Source organism: Balaenoptera physalus (assembly GCF_965194825.1).
Source record: "Balaenoptera physalus genome assembly, chromosome: 12".
NCBI lineage: Eukaryota > Metazoa > Chordata > Mammalia > Artiodactyla > Balaenopteridae > Balaenoptera > Balaenoptera physalus.
In genome coordinates this window covers 14,062,517-14,079,571 of record NC_138897.1, presented here as the reverse complement: position 1 = coordinate 14,079,571, position 17,055 = coordinate 14,062,517, and the positions used below count along the sequence as shown (strand labels likewise).

The following is a 17,055-nucleotide window of genomic DNA, read 5'->3' as shown; positions in this document are numbered from 1 at the left end:
CAGACCACTCAAATGGTAAGCACTGGAATTGGACACTTGAGAGTCAAGGAACAGAGAGTACAACAGGTGTAATGCTACTCTCCCCTAGTGCCGGTGACCTTGCAGACTGGCCCTGCCATGGGACCACGGTGAGCTTCTTTCTCCTGAGTCTCTGGAGCACTCTTGGTTCCTGTTCATTTCCCAGTCTGGCTTTTGAGGACCCCTTTGATTTAGCAAACCAGCAATATCTTTTTAATAAATTTCCTTTAAATGGATTCAGTTTCTGCTGCTTACAATAAAAAATTACTTATATATTTTCATCATGTAACTAAAATACAAAGATATAAATCTATTTACATTTTAGAAAATACAAATTTTTTAAGAAAAGCTATTAGGCTTGTGCTCCATGTTGTATTTCATACGTAACTATGCGGTGTTACATCTTTAGAAAGAAATATAAAGGAAAAAAGTTTTAAATGTAATCAAAGATAATTCAGAAACACAAAAAAAGTAAATTTTACTGTACAATAAATTTTTTTAATTCTGAGAGTTGATAAGAAAATTGTATTCTTTACCACTGAATTAAGAGGAAGGGAACTCCAATAAGAGCAGCCATCAGTGGTGCAACATCAGCCTACAAACAGAAGAAGTTCAAATCTAAGAAGTCGACAGAGGTCAACAAGGAAAGTAAATAATCTAATTAATATCACTGTAGTTTGAAAAATAACCATGATATTCATTATAATCCATTACCTTCAAACATTTATTTAATACATAGTAGGTACTGATCTCTAAAAAATGTCATTTGCTAGAGGTACGGGAACTTATGAAAACTTAAATTTGACAAGAAACCACTAGGAGCCCCAAATGTAAAACACATAAAACAAAAAGTTACTTATTCTAGATGCTAAAAACTTGACCACTTTATGCAACAGTTTTTGAGTATTATGAGAAAGATGCTTTAAATAGAAAATAAATAGCAAAAATAGACTTTAACTAAAGAAATATATATATATAAATTAAAGACAGTATGTATCAGAAGGAGGTTGGTTTGCCAGTCAGTGAAGTCCAGAAAAGATACAAACCAGATAAGAGGCTCTTTGGACAAAAGACCTCAAATATCGTTCTGGAGAGCTCCCTTCAAGTCCAGTTCCCCAGAAGGGTTGTTCGTGCTTTCTGTCCCCATGGCCTCACCTCCTCATCACTTCCCAGGCCACTCTAACTTGTTTTGACTCTTTATCATCCTGTAGACCGCTCTTCCTATAGAGCTAATAACCTCCATTTTTCTACAACTAATTGATTGCTTTTATTTTAGTCCATACAATTTTTCAGGGAGTAAAATACTTGGCTGTCAGAATGCCCAGTTTCAAACACTTGCTTGTGATCTCTGAGACCTTGGGCAGGTTATTTAACCTCTCCAATGCTTCAGTTTCCTTATCAGTTAAAAAAGAAATAAAAGTTTCTCCCTTACAGAGTTATGGCAGGATCAAATGAGACTAAATTTATAAAGTACCTGGCACACAATAGTCCTGCACTAACCGGTGGCTACAAATGCTGTGTGATGATTATAATTACGTGACCTCTTGGCAGTGCTGTGTGGACCACCCCCTCCTGGGCCTCTGTAACATCGCTCCACTGAGTGTCTCCAATCTCATTGTGGCTTCTTTCCAGATACCTTCTCTAGCCCCCATTTAAAATTGGAGTTTGGTCCCAGGCTCTCAGTCTTACTTTTTACCATCTAGACTCTCTTTACCATCTCATAGAACACTGAAACCCCATTGGCCGCCTAATCGCTTCCTCTCCTTCCCCCAGAATCCACCATTGGCCTCCTCTGATCTAGTCTCCATGCTGCAGCCGGAGGAATCCTTTCACAGAAAATCAGATCATGTCACTCCCCAGGCTTTGAGCACTTCAAAGGCTTCCTCAAGCTTTAGGATTAACTCCATAGGGCCCATGAGGCCCTGTGTGGTCCAGTGTCTACCTTATTCTGCTTCACATCAAACCACGGTCTGTTGCTCTGTACACCCGCTTTCTTCAAGATCCTTTAAAATGCCACGTACCCTCTACCAGAGCTCTGGGCACATGCTGCTCCTTTGCCTGAAAAGCTCCCTTCCTCCTGCCTTGGCCTGGCAACTGCTTCTCATTCTTCAATCTCAGATCAAGCCTCAATTTCTGAGGAAGCCTTTGCCGACCACACAGCCTATGAGATATATCTGCTTTGTACTCTGATGGCTTCACAGGCCTCTTTTGTTGTACTTATCACGGCTATAATTTTATGTTTATTTGTATGATAAATACAAATAAAATTTATCTTATTCCTAAACTATAAGCTTCCTAGGGCAGGGAGTGTGTCAGCTTTTATTCACCATTATATCCCTTACACAAAGTTTAATGTTAATGTGTTAATGTTTCAATATTTTAATGTTAATGTTAATGTTTGCACGATGTTTAAACATACTGCAGACACACAACAGTGTTGGCAGAAGGAATGAATAAAGAATTCTCATCTAATGTAGATCTGAAGCAGTATTCAGAGAGCAGTAGCTGAATCTATATTGTTTTTGATTATGATCCAGTCTATATAAAAAACATGTTCTTGTTTTATGGACTTCAAGTTATTCCTATCCCTTTGACAGTGATTTTTATTGCAAATTAATAGACTGCTATCTGATTCTATACATTGTCACTTGGATAATAAGCATCCATCCTGAGCGAAGAGACCATTCTTAATATGCTGAGAAAGAACAGGCTTCTATAACCGTGAGCCTGAAAATAAGACCCTAGACCTTGGTTTATCCACCACAGTAAGGAATGTCAGCTTGTGAGGTGACCTGGAAAAGTAAGGTATTCCCGCCATTTTGGAGGCCACATACCAACAATGCCATGCCTTCCACAAATAGTAAAGATGGCTGTCTACACAGCATATCTTCAACAAGAAAAATCTGTGCTTCATATTTACAGATAATGTTACTGGTCTAACTTGATTAGGTTGGCCACTCATTTTCCTATAATGTAAGGTTTCTAGCTGAGTAATCTATATACTCTTGTCACTTTTTCTCCATTGCATTTGTAAAAACTCTGGGTAGAATTAAAGATAAAATGGGTGTTAATAAAAAAGAAATGGTACACTGACACACTAACAGGAGAGAAACCTATAATGGGGTTTTATTAGATCTGTGCTTAAAGCAACTAAGCAAGGCAACCATGACAAGAAATCACAGAAATGTAACAGGCATGTAAATTTTAATTTGCATAATAATTCTTTAATTAGCCAGTGTTATTTGGAGGGAGGGCATCTTCTCCTTTCACTTTTATTTGCGGCTGCTTTTTTTATTTTGCCAAAAGGAAGATTACTTGGGGTTAAGATATTCTCATTTAACAGGATTTCCCTTGGTAACTGAAATGTTTTAGAAAAATTTTTATCATCTTTTATCATTATTAATATACTTTTTTTCCAGATTTTTTTGGTCTAAACTTCTTATAGATGAAATTAAATCTGAACATGATTAAATTTAATGAATACCTGATTGACATCTTGTCTCTTCCAGTTCTCCAATTTCCATTCTGAAAGATACAAATAAACACCAGAGCTGATGTTAAGAATTCTTTAAAAAAAATAAATCATTTTATTATTATAAGTGGTCAGTGGAAAAAGAAAGTATTGGTAAAGTTCATTTTAAGCCAAGTATGAACAAAAAGCATGCTTAAGAAGGAAGAGCTGTAAATTTTTTAAACTAGAATTTTAAAAGAATAACTGAAAAGTAAATATTTGATATTTTCTGTGATAGTTTATTAATTTGGAAATAATTTGGAGATAATGGTTTCAAAACATCCAAAGGCTAAGGAAGGAAAGATGGAAGTAAAAGGCACAATGATAACAACTGTCAGCATGACTGCAACTAATGACAGTCCTGCTCCAGGGAGTTATTAAGGCAACCGATAGCCCGTTAGTCAATCTAAGCTTTTCTTTTTTCTGTAATGAGAGTTGCTTGCAAAATATTTGAAATTTTTTCGCTCTGATGCTCCTACCGTCACTAATCCCAAATGTGAAAGTAGTATAGTGAGTTACTATGAAAACTGCCTCACTCCCCTATCTTTCTACATATAAATTCAGAAATTTCAATAAACAGTAATCAAAACAAATGATTATGAGGCCATGTCTTGATTTTAAGACTTTGTTTTTGACTTTAAGATATATTACCCAAAGGGTTCTAAGGCATTTTTATGATGAAATTTCCTTTAATAAGCTAATAAAGTTTAAAAATATGATCCTAATTCTACCAGTCAGCTACTAAAAATTCAGACTAATCACCTGATGAGGAAAAACACAAACATTCCCTTTCTCTGTAACTTATGATACCAAATATCCATATAAGAAAAAATACATTCTTGCAGTAATGATTCTTGAAGTCATATAATTCTAAAACGTTAAGTCACTGAGAAATCAACTGCCAAAAGAAAGTTCTGTCTCCTAAGTATTCAATACAAACATACTATTTAACCTAGCTTCTATTTAGATTCAATCTAATCCATTTAACACAGAGCATAAGAATATAAAATGGTGCAACTGCTTTGGAAAACAGTTTGGCAGTTTGCAAAAAATAAAACATAGAGGAACACATGACCCGTTAATTCCACTCCTAGGTACCTGCCCAAGAGAAATAAAAACACATATGCACTCAAAAACTTTTACACAAATGTTCATTGCATCATTATCATAACAGCCCAAATGTGGAAATGACCTAAATGTCCATAAGATGACAATGAAATATGGCATAGACACACAATGGAGAGAGAAGTAAGGAGTGACTGCTAATGGGAAGGGATTTGGGGAGGAGGGGTGGCAATGAAATGTTTTGTAATTAGACAGTAGAGGCGACTGCATAATCTTGTGAATATACTAAAAAAATTTAATCATACACTTTTAAAGCATGAATTTGATGGTATGAGAATTACATCTCAATAAAAAATAAACAAAAAAAAAAAAAAGAAAGAAAGTGTGTAGGAAAATTTTATTATACAAACCAAAAAGTCTTCTATGGTAGAAATACCTAATACAGCTGGGAGTCCACATCCCTGGAGAAGGTTTTAAAAGGAACATTTCTAGGCCTTACCCAGACTCATGGAATCAAAATACCTACAGACAAGGTCTGGAAATCTGTAACTTTTTTTTTTTAATCTGTATTCTTAACAAGTGCTTTGAATGAGTCTGACACAACTAATCCAGAGAAAGGCATTTGAGAGGAATTTATTTTGTCCAATTAGTAAAAGCTTTGAAATGCTAAAATACCCTTACCTTACAAAATAACCAGAGCTCCAAGAAAAAGGAATTCCTTTTCGTCATGGATTGAGAAGCAAGGGAGGCTTGGGCAACAGAGAGAGCCTTCAAAAGTACTAGAGACAGGGCAAAATCTGTCTGGTTTTGAAATATCAATTGTGACATATGTGTGATTTATCTAATTGACAGTCTTTGCAGGTAAGATCTAAGCCAAGGGTTTAATCTAAGTCCTGGAATAAGGTTTGTGAAAAAAAAATATTAAAACTTATACTTGAACTTTTACAAGGCAAATAACTAACAATTATATTTCAAGCTGAATATTATAAACCAAATAATATGAACTATACAAAGGTAATACATAGAAATAGTAATGACACAAATATCAAAATGAAAGCTATAACTTGAAAAGTAATTTTTTTAAGTTAAACTTTGGTTTTATTTTAAAATGTCACATTTATAAAAACAATAAAGATAAATGTTCATACCTTGCAAATATGTATCATCAAATTTCTGAGCTAACACTTTTTGAGGATACTTGATTCCAGCTCCCCAAGTGACAAAAGGAGTACAAGTCTCTAAAGGATGACCAGCTCCATGGGAACCTACAAATGAGACACAAAGAGTAATAAGACAAGTATCAATATATAAGAATTAACTTACACCTAAATATTTTTTAATACTTAGTTTTAAAGAGTTGATCTCTATATAGCTAATTCTAGCCACCATACTCCCAAATGTTTGCATCTCTATGTAACAATTCGTTTTTAAATATTCCCAAAGCAAGTCAGAGCATCAACAACAAACAGGCAAAAACAAAAAGCAGAACATCCGTTGAGTGACTGGTTGAAAGAAGAATAAGAATAATAATAAGACTTGGAGGAGATGCCACCAGAGTAGCACCAAAGGCAGAAAGAACAGGGAAAGCTCCTTTGGGGAGTAACCACCCAAGTTTGAGGCCAGGTCTGCTCTGAAGAGGATAGCAAAGTCTCTATATGCTTTTCTTCCAGGCCACTCTGGCTGGTATAGCCAAAAGCCCTTTATAAAGTGGAACCGGCTCACAAGAATTCTACATTGTGATTTGGTGACCCAAACCTCAGCTTTGCCTTATTTTGTTATCTGTGTACACACTGTGTTTGCCTTGGGAATCTCACAGGGGGGCTAGGCTCATCTAGTAGTACCCTCAGTAATACCACCTTAAACTCACCCCCTCTGCCATCACATACAGTTAATTCTAGGTGGATAAATAATCAGTATTTTTTGTTTTCTTCACCACACTTTTCTCTAATTTCTCATGTTAAATGAGAGTATATTCCTTTCATAGTTAGAAGAAAGATTATATAAGTCTTTTATACACTAACATTTTAGGCATGCTATTATGTGCTAGACAGTTTGCATATACTAAGATATCTAATCCTCTTCAACATTACAAGATATTTGCAAGCCACATTTACCACTACTTTAATCGTAAAGTATATATCACTTAGAAACAGACTAACCCCAGTCTGTCATTCCATGGTCAGCGGTAAAGATAAATGCTGTTTTCCCATCACTTCCGTAAAAATCTTTAAGAGTAGACACAATTTCTTTCAATCCCTCATCAACTATTTTAATATTGTTCAAATATTCCCTGTTTAAAAAGAGAAGAGAAAATTAAATTATATTAATTACATTAATTTGGGAAAATCAAATTTATTCAACATGAACTTATAAAGTCAGTACCTTGAAGTACTTTTAGATCTCATCTTTAATATTTTTTTAAATCAGAGCTCTTTAGAGTGTTAAAAGTAATTTTCTTCTCCTCTTAAAGAAGTAAAAAAATCTGGAATCATTTTCAAAAATGATTTTTAAAAAGATATTGATTAGCAAATAGATATTAAGGAATACTTTTTAAGTCTCAAATGCAACAATGATGACTTTTAAGTTCATGCCTCTCATAATGTAAACTATATTGCTCTTTCCACATTAGTAATAGGTAAGCATCACTGTTTCAACTATAGAATATTTCCATCCCTTACTGTGTTTGTGATATAAAACACTATAATATAATATGTTTTGAACAAACTATATTTAAGCTTTCCATACAGTTGAACAAGGATGGTTTGGTATAAGTTCTATCACTTAAGACAATGCATTGTGTTAAAGAAGGGAAGCATGAGGTATTCATTACTGGCAGCTAACCAATAGGCTTTACAGTTAGTTAGACTAATCTAAATCAAATTCAAAATGAAGAATAAAAGTATAACATGAATTCTTCCTTTCTTATGGTCTGCAAAAGTGAGAAAAATAGTCGCTCTTTTAATATAAGGAGTACTACTGAAACATCATATACAAAACTTTATACTATTATCTGCTACATACAGCACTGATTAAATGGAACATAAGGAACAGCTAATTACGTCTTTTTGTGATATAAATATTAACACCATAAAAATGCTTTTTATTTCAAAATTTACTAAAATACTTCTAAAATATAAGTTTTTTCTCTCTGACCTGATAAATGAAGAATATGCAATACACATACAGGATATATTTTACTTATATTAATGTGCAGTGTGGTCACAGCATATGTGATTTTAGCCACTATATCATACTACATCTCATATAAATGAGAACTTATTCTACTTTAGAGTTATTTAAAATATAAGTTCTGTTGTGATCATTACAAAGAAAACATTATAATAATATTTAAAAAATTCAAACAGGTGTTTCCCTCAAAACCATGAAATTAAACACAGCATTTAAATTACCTTGACGATGGTCGGTGAGCATGTCCATTTGTATCTATTCCTAGTAAATGTAAGAAAAAAACTATTTTGTCTTCATTTAGTTTAGAAAACAAAGATTGGTTGTTTCTGGCAGCATGAAAGAATTCCTATATGTAACAAATCAGTTAAAAAATTTTAGTTCATTTATTTTATTTAAAAAGTAATTCCAATGAAAACATTTAATTAAATTTATACATAACTATAAAATTAAATTATCCTATTTTGTTTAAATTTGTCCTCAGGACCTACCAACACAAAATACTTGTACTAAAACCATGCTCTGAGGGTAGAAGAGAAACTTAGGAGACTGGGTCTTAATGACATTGTGGAACTACTATGGCAATCTTGGACTGCATCAATCTTGGGCTGCCTACTTCTGGCATTATCTTTTATTGAGACAGAACTTCTAAGCAATATTTTTTTTTCTATTACAGAGTTGAATTTAATCTAAATTAATCATGTATCTATGTACCAGACAATTCCATGATAGGAATTTAGATTTAACAATGTGAAAAAGACAGTATCTCTGCCACAAGATGTATATAGGATTGAAATTGTTTGGGTTTTTTTATTTGTTGTTTTGTTTTGTTTTTAAATCCCCTCCTTTTTGCATAAACAGTACAGAAATGCTTGTTAGATCCAATGGCTTATAATATAGGCAGTTGTAAGCTTAAATGAAAGCAGAGTTCCTTTTAATCCTCTGGGATGTATTGGAACAGTTAGTCCTCACACATCTTTTTTTTTTCCATTCTTTTTTAGATTCTTTTCCCATAGGATTGAAATTGTTGCCAATGTATCAAAAATTACAGCATAGCATAATAAAGTACTAAGATAGAGGTATTAAGGGAATATAGAAGAGGGTTCTCTAAGGCAAACTGGAAGTGGGGTAAAGCAAAGGGAAGTCATGGAAGACCTAATAGAGGAGATGGCTATAGATATTTTACCACAATTTTTTAAAAAGTGAGTAGAAATTGGCATATATTTGTAAACCGTTTGACTAGAATTAAGCATGAGTCTCTGGCCAGGGCACAAAGTCCAGGTTGGACCCCTGACTCCCTCTCTAGCCTGATCTCAGACTGTGCTCTAGTAAGTGTTGCTGCCATGCTAACCTCACCTTTTTTCAGTTCCCCAAATCCATTATGCTGGCTCTCCTTTCAGGGCCCAAGTTTACATAACGCTGTTGGCCTGAAATACTCTTCTCTATATGCAATCCAGACCCATCCATTTCTTTGTCTCCTATACTTCTCCAGAGACTGTCTCAAAACTCTCAGGAAAGTCTTCCTCTAACTGTTTAGTTCAGATCAGAATTTTCTAAAGATATATTCTTAGTCCCTGCATTTTTCCTTCACACCACTTACCATTGTTGATGATTTCATATTTTTGTTATTACTTGATTAATGTACATGTCTCTATCATATCTTATGAAGTTGTAGGCAAATTTTTTTTCTGGTCACTATCATATCACCAACTAGCAGCGTTGAAGTAAAGTAAAAAAGGCATAAAATCAGGCCAGTCATTAGCAATATCTGCCTAACCACAAGGAATCAAATCCATGATTTTGGAACATTTTTGGCTATGTTTATGAAATTAGAAGCCAAAGGCCTTTAAGCAGATACTAATATAAGTCAATTATATTAAGAAGTGATAGCAAAATAAATTGCTAATTATTTTTTTGAAGAGATTTTATTTAACTTGAAGGTTTTCCCTTTTGACAAAAGCATATGTTAAATGAAAAAAGAAAGCTTCAAGGAAAAATATTCTGATAAAAGAAATAGGGTTTATCAAAGAACACATTGAGCACTTAATTCCTGATAAGTAAATACAAAGAAAAATGCAGACACATACTGACTGTTTACAAACAAACAATAAAAATGACTACATTATGGAGAAGTCTGCAATGTCAGTCCAAAGACACTACTGGTAAAAGGAAGAATCATTAAGGGTCAATTAATGAATGCTTCTTACAACAGATGAATTATGAGTTATAATTTGGAGATGAGAAGGAATAGATTGATAGAAAGGAGTGAGCCCATATCCACAGCTGAGATTTTCACACAATTTTTGAAAATATAAATTCTATTGGATTCCTGGTAAAGCTGTGATGATTGTCACTAACAAACAGTCCAAAAAACTCGATATCTTAACGAAATTCAAATATTTTATTATGATTAACTTGTGAATTTGTTTTTGCTTATCTAATTTTTCTTTAAAGTACAAATTTTTTTAAACATCTACTTTATGTTACAATAAATGCATTAGATTTGAACAGCATTTTTCAGAAGACTTTCACACAAATCACATGGTCCCACTACTTGTAAGAGACTGCTGGTTCTACGGTCAATGAAAGATCAAGAAGGTTTACCTAGGATGATTCAGCAAACTAGGAAAGAAATGCAGGTTTCCTAAATCCAACCAAGGGCTCATTTTACTGTCAGAAACACGGAATTTAAGGGTTAACTTTTTTTTTTTTTAATAAATCTATTTATTTTATTTATTTACTTTTGACTGCACTGGGTCTTCGTTGCTGCGCACGGGCTTTCTCCAGCTGTGGGAACTACTCTTCGTTGCGGTGCGTGGGCTTCCCATTGCAGTGGCCTCTCTCGTTGCAGAGCACGGGCTCTAGGCGCGTGGGATTCAGTAGTTGTCACACGGGCTCAGCAGTTGTGGCTCACAAGCTCCTGAGCACAGGCTCAGTAGTTGTGGTGCACGGGCCTAGCTGCTCCGCAGCATGTGGGATCCTCCCAGACCAGGGATTGAACCCGTGTCCCCTGCATTGGCAGGCGGATTCTCAACCACTGCGCCACCAGGGAAGCCCAGAGTTAACTTTTTCTAATTATTTTTTTTAAACTTCTATTAATTGGTTATTGTAGAATGTGTAATTTCCTAGAATCCAGTCTTTTTAAAATAGTATGCTACAATAAAGAACTTTCAAGTTCATACAAGTAAAATAAACTAAGATGCATTTACTAACAAATCAGTTTCTAGTACATTAGGTACAAATACGTGTGCTGTAGATTAGCCACTCAATAGCACGTACCTTCACACTATCAAAAACCCAGGTATCCAGTTTTGTTGCGTCCTGGGCACCAAAATCCTCACTGTAAGCGTCATAATTATGTGCAAAAACATGGTTTCCACTAGCACCTGAAAAGGAAATTTGGAGAAAAAAATTTTTAATGATCTGCCATGGACCATAGTTTATACTATAACATATGCTGTTGTTTTTGTTCTCACAGTAACATATTCCAATTTTACAGATACACTACAAGTGAGTTAATTAACTTGCCAAAGTCACAGTGCTAATGAATACACGACAGCACAAAAGTAAACACCAAAGTTTGTCTCCCTGTAAGGATTAAACTATTCAAAGAATTTGTGCATCTAAGGATGGTACAATCTAAAATAGATGAAATCATTTGTTTTACAAAATTCCCTAACCAAGAAGAAAATTCAAATATTTCAATTCTTTTATTCATAAAATATGTGCATTTTTCTCAGTATAAGAGAATAAATATTGCTTATTGCCAAATAGTTTGAAAGGGTCAACAAATATATTAATCTTACACATTTGTAGGATTTTATTAAGAATCTAATCAACTTAGTGAATTTCTGAGTTACGCTCTTACAGGTCATAAGTAAGAGATATAACAAAATAATGACAAATCTCTTATAATATCAGCTTAGCTCTAATGATACTATTCTACTGTTCAGCCATTCTACTTCCCACATTCTAAGTAAAGATCTGAGTGGGTCTGTGGGTTGCCATAAGAAATGGAACATTCTTATTCGATTATCTCCAATTCAGGTGTCCTGTCCTATCAACTGTAGTCAGAAATAGGGAGGTAAGTTTGGTAGCCATAGCAACTTAATCCATCCTCACCACCACCAGTCCCCCAAAAATCTTAACTGCTTTCCAAAGAAGGGAGTATATAAATGGCAAGCAGTATGAGTTTTTTGACCTGCTCTACATAATAATGTTCTGTGACTACCATACAGAAAAGTTTGAATATCTGTTTTGCTTTTGAGACATATAATAATCTTTAGTAATTACAATTATTATATTATATTCTTGACTAAGTGTAAACCTTTTCATTAGGTGAAATGATCATAATGCTCTCACTAAAAAGCATTTAATGTTACAAAATTCAAATGGAATCCAACTGATTTTAGAAAATAATGTAAATGAATTTTCTAATCAAGAGATGTTCTAATACTTGCAGATTCATGCACAGAAATACAACAAATCCAAATGGCATGATCCTGAATATATGCAAATAGAAGTTATAAATATAAATTTTAACATTTAAATCTTTATGTGACTATCTACTAACTTCTTAGTAATAATCTATCGAAGTAAAATGAACCAGACATCTACATCATCATCACAATGAGGAGTTATCATCATCATAATAAGCATTTTGCTAAATGTTTCACATGAATTATCTTATTTAATCCCCAAAACAAACCTAGAAGATAGAAATTATTATTATTATTATCACATTTTACAGAAAAGAAAACTGAAATTCAGAGAAATTATCTAACTTGCCCAAGATTAAAAAGCTGTTAGATGTTAAGAGTCATATACCATTTCATCGAATCCAAGGTGTTAAAAACTGTATAATTCAACATTTCAAGTACAACCAAGAAGGAAAAAAATCAAACTGACATGTCTATCTATTGTAATATACACCCTTATTTCAGAGATGTTAAATATGTAAAAACATGTATTTCAAGATCAATAAAATATAGTCTATATTTTAAATTACCATATTCATTTACTGCCTATTTAAAGCTGAGGAAATATAATCAATGACTTTTACCTTTGGCAAACATAGCCAAGATGTCTGGGCTCCCCCAGCACCATGTGTGCCTGGTTTCATTAATAAGAGAATCAAATTCTACAGGATTTTCCTTCCATCCTTCAGGTAATTGAGAAAAAAAGCAAACAATGACAAAAGTAATATATACATGATGAAATATTAGTATAACCCCTAAAGAAGTATTTTTCAAATAATAACAATGAGGATTAATTGCAGAACAAATGCAAAACTAATAACAGATTTTGTTACATGTATTATATTACAATTTTTTTAAAAAGCTTACAATAGATAATTTACTTCTTACTAAAATATAGAATCACTTTTGACCTTTCGAGTGTTAAGATCTAGGAAATCCATGAATCCATCCAATCATATTCTATCAATAGCACAGGATGATAAAAAGCTAAAGCTTAATTCTTGAGTCAATCCCAGTGTGTGTTTATGTGAGTTAGGCATGCTAAAATACTTGTCAAAAGTATCTCAAAACGGGGACTTCCCTGGCGGTCCAGTGGTTAAGACTCCATGCTTCCACTGCAGGGGGAGTCGGTTCGGTCCCTGGTCAGGGAACTAAGATGCAACATGCCACGCAGCATGGCCAAAAAAAAAGTATCTCAAAACATACTTCACTTTGTGTCATGATTCAGTGTTAAAGAAGCAATATTTTTGCAATAAATTTTTCATGTGATAAAATCATCTAAATAGACAATACCTTTGGCAACTGCACTGACGTCTTCATAAAACCCTGCTATCAGGGCTACATGGCCTGGCCGAGATTCAGTTGGCACACGTGTGTGAGATATCCCCCAGCTGCCTTCATGCATTATGATATTCCTAAAAGATGTTACAGATGAATAGTTAACATAGACTATGATCAAATGCTCTGTTAAGGCTTTAGAAAAATAAGATTATTACTGAAGGAATCCAGTCAAAAGAATGAGTCAAAATTTAAGAAGGAAAGGAATCTTTCTGATCCCACTTGAGCCCTGTCCTATCCCTCCCACCAGCTGGATTCAGTAGCACAAGAAAGCCCAGGTGAGACAAAGAACCACTCAACCACTGTACAGGATCACAAGACAAAATACACCATTATTGTTTAAAGCCACAAAGTATTGAAATGGTATGTTACATAAGAAATCATTGATATACACAATATTATTCTGTCAGTGTTAAATTTTATTAGGTGTGATGGTGGTTAAATTATCTTCCTAAATTTGAGATTAAAACAGGCCAAAATTTCTTTTGCTAAAATGTATCAACATTCTTTAAGTTGTCTAACAGTGATTTGCAAAATTTGGGGGAAAAGGCAAAACTATCAGTAATGCTGTTGCAGGTGAAAGGCCAGCAGAGCAACAAGTTATAAAACACTAATTCATTGGTAACAACTTTCAAGATAAACTTTCAACTCTCAAAATGTTCTGTAGAAAAGTATGTAAAAGTGCTGGTTTAGATACTTTTAATACTGACACCTCATAATAAAACCAACTTTGGTCAAATATATACATAAAAAGTAAAAGGCTTAAAAAACCATTGAACCACCTGCTGAGGGAGAAATATTTTTTAACTTCTTCAGTTATGTAATGGAAACTGAACTCCAACAGAGAGAGGGAGGTATAAAGAAATGTGGATACTTCTGTTGAAAACATTTTGATCAGATCATATTTTTTAAAAAACAGTGAGGAACAAATAAAACCTTTCAAAAAAAAGGTTTAGAAGAAGCTAGAATGGCATACAACACAAGGCGCATCAACTGTGAGCCCTTTGCCCTCTATGTAACACCCCAAGGAGAAGCAAGTGGTACCAGAAAGCCTTGCCTTTGCCTTAACAACCAGTATATTTTATATCTTATTAATTTTGCAATGAACTATATTTCTCTCCTTTCTTTGACAACTAAGAAATTCAACCAAATATATCACCCCAATTTTTAAACTATTCATAGAAATTTATGTTACACATTGTTGTGTACTGAACTTAACCCAGGCTTGATCTCATTTTCCTACTCATATTTTCCTATTGCCCTGAGTTGCTCATTTATTTGCATACTTTAGTATATTATGCATTTCTTTGAGGCACCATAAATTTATTCCTGGAAATTCAACATAGAATTCAGGTTCATTCATTCTTCTAGCAGTCAACAAATATTTATTAATTGCCTATATGTTCTAGGAACTAGAGATAAAGTGGTATATAAAACAAAGCCCCAGACTTAGTGGAAGTTGCACATGCTAAGTAGTACTATAAAGAAAATTGAAATAGGGTAAAGAGATAGAAAGAAATCATGACAGGGGCAGGAGAAAGAGAGACGATTTTAGATAAATTTCCACTTGAATTTGAGTTTTAATCTCTCTATAACAGCATTCGGAAGGGCTTTTGAGGGGCTTGCTATGAATCAGAAAAAGAACAGTTGATTGCAGGAGTCCCCTAAGCCCCAAAAATTAAATATTTCTTTTCAAAGCCACTTAATAGAATCCAAAATTGTATTATGTAGTGATATAGACTTGGAAGGGCTTCATATATTTTATAGAAGATGTGTTTTGAGTTGAAGTCTATATTTTCTAGTGAAACACCTTTGTAATTGGCAATTCACTAATATATATGCTTGTCATTAATAAGAAAAGGACAATATAGTAGTGAGTTGTAAGCCAGGTTTCAGAAATTAGGACAAGTTAGGCCAAGCAGCTAAGGTCATTCATTTCGATTCACCTGATAGCAACTTCCACAATATGAGAAATAACTCCTAGAAGGAAATAAACTTGCTAATCTCTATGGCAAAGGCCAATATATATGTGCCCTATTCTCTTTCTCATCATCACTCCTCTACCCAATGTGAGATAAACAGTATTAGTGTAACATTTTCCAGAGATGTCTTTGTACCAGTTGACATGCTTACCTAATAAATGGTGCCCTAGAATTTCCATTTTCATCTAATTCATAAAGTTTATCTGCTCGCAGGCCATCAGCAACAAAGAGCACTAATCTTTTCGCTGGGGGAGGCAATGGCGTAAACTGAGGAGTCATTCCATGAACCAAAGGAGATGTAAAGTAAATGTCAAAGATGGAGGCGAAGAACACCAAATGTATGAGCAATCCCAAAATAATGTACAGCAGCATATCCCGTGTAACTAATCTTCAAGAAAAACTGAAAAGAGGGAACAAAATTAAATTTGGGTAAGCCTTAGTGCAATCATATATATTTTCACTTATTTTGATGACTACATATAGATTGTATATTTTAAAATATTACGTAACACAGCTTCACCTTCATTTATGATGGTAACAAGCATTATTTAATAATGAGATATTATAGAAATAAAATATATGATAAAGTACACTCAAGCAAAAAGAAAAGTTCAAGTATCATAAGTAATTAGCACCAATAAACTATTTATAATAAACTTAAATGCATACTAAGCTCATAAAAACTAACATAGGATCAAAAAACAAAGAAAGAATTAAATGAGTCCTAAAATGAGTTAGGGTTCAGTCAAGTCAAATCCTGTATAAAATAGAAAATATAACTCATGGTGGTCTTGGTTACCCATGTGACAACCATTGATATTCTCAGAATTTAACATTATTTAACTATTTGTGCTTCTTTTTTTTTTTTTTTGACTTTTGGTTATCAGCTCAGTACAGTTTTAGCTTCTCTTGACTATCACCAAGTTGAGCAGACAACATGCATTTTGTCCATTTAGTAGGGGAAGGAAAAAGTAGTTAAATTTCATCTTTGCTTCAGAAGATATACACTCATTAACGGAACACTTTATTTTAGTTCCCTGAACCAATACAAAAAAGAAGAGGGTTACATTCATTCATTCAGTAAAAATGTTCTGTGCACGTATTAAGCACATAATTATGTGCTGGGGAACTACAGAGACCACCAAAGTGACACAGTCACAAATCTGATGAGCTTACAAATACTTAGGGAAGGAAAACTAAGCAATGTGAAACATTTAAATAACACATTTAAATATACCATTGACTGCCTAAATCAATGGGAGTCCATGGGAGTGCTTTTCAAGCCAGTCTACAATTTGCTTTTGTTGGTGAATCTCTCCCCAGATTACAAATAACAGCAAAGTACTCTAACTTGTCCTTCTTGTAATGTAACTGCATTAGTTACACATAGTGACGCTTGGCTGAAAAACACTAAAGATGAGTTAATTTAATTACAGATACATCTTATTCTTCCTGGCCTGAAGAAGTACATTATGAA

General features: G+C 33.8%; 1 protein-coding gene across 1 annotated transcript in view; it reads right to left on the bottom strand.

The window, feature by feature from the left end:
* PIGN (phosphatidylinositol glycan anchor biosynthesis class N) overlaps nucleotides 1-17,055 on the bottom strand; it is a 109,345-nt gene that overhangs the window by 83,640 nt on the left and 8,650 nt on the right. The window contains 10 exon segments of the mRNA XM_082417952.1: nucleotides 555-571; nucleotides 574-613; nucleotides 3,503-3,543; nucleotides 5,743-5,859; nucleotides 6,754-6,884; nucleotides 8,005-8,129; nucleotides 11,060-11,166; nucleotides 12,843-12,941; nucleotides 13,552-13,673; nucleotides 15,730-15,978. Of these exon segments, the coding sequence (XP_082274078.1) occupies nucleotides 555-571; nucleotides 574-613; nucleotides 3,503-3,543; nucleotides 5,743-5,859; nucleotides 6,754-6,884; nucleotides 8,005-8,129; nucleotides 11,060-11,166; nucleotides 12,843-12,941; nucleotides 13,552-13,673; nucleotides 15,730-15,950 (1,020 nt within the window). The 5' untranslated portion in view covers nucleotides 15,951-15,978.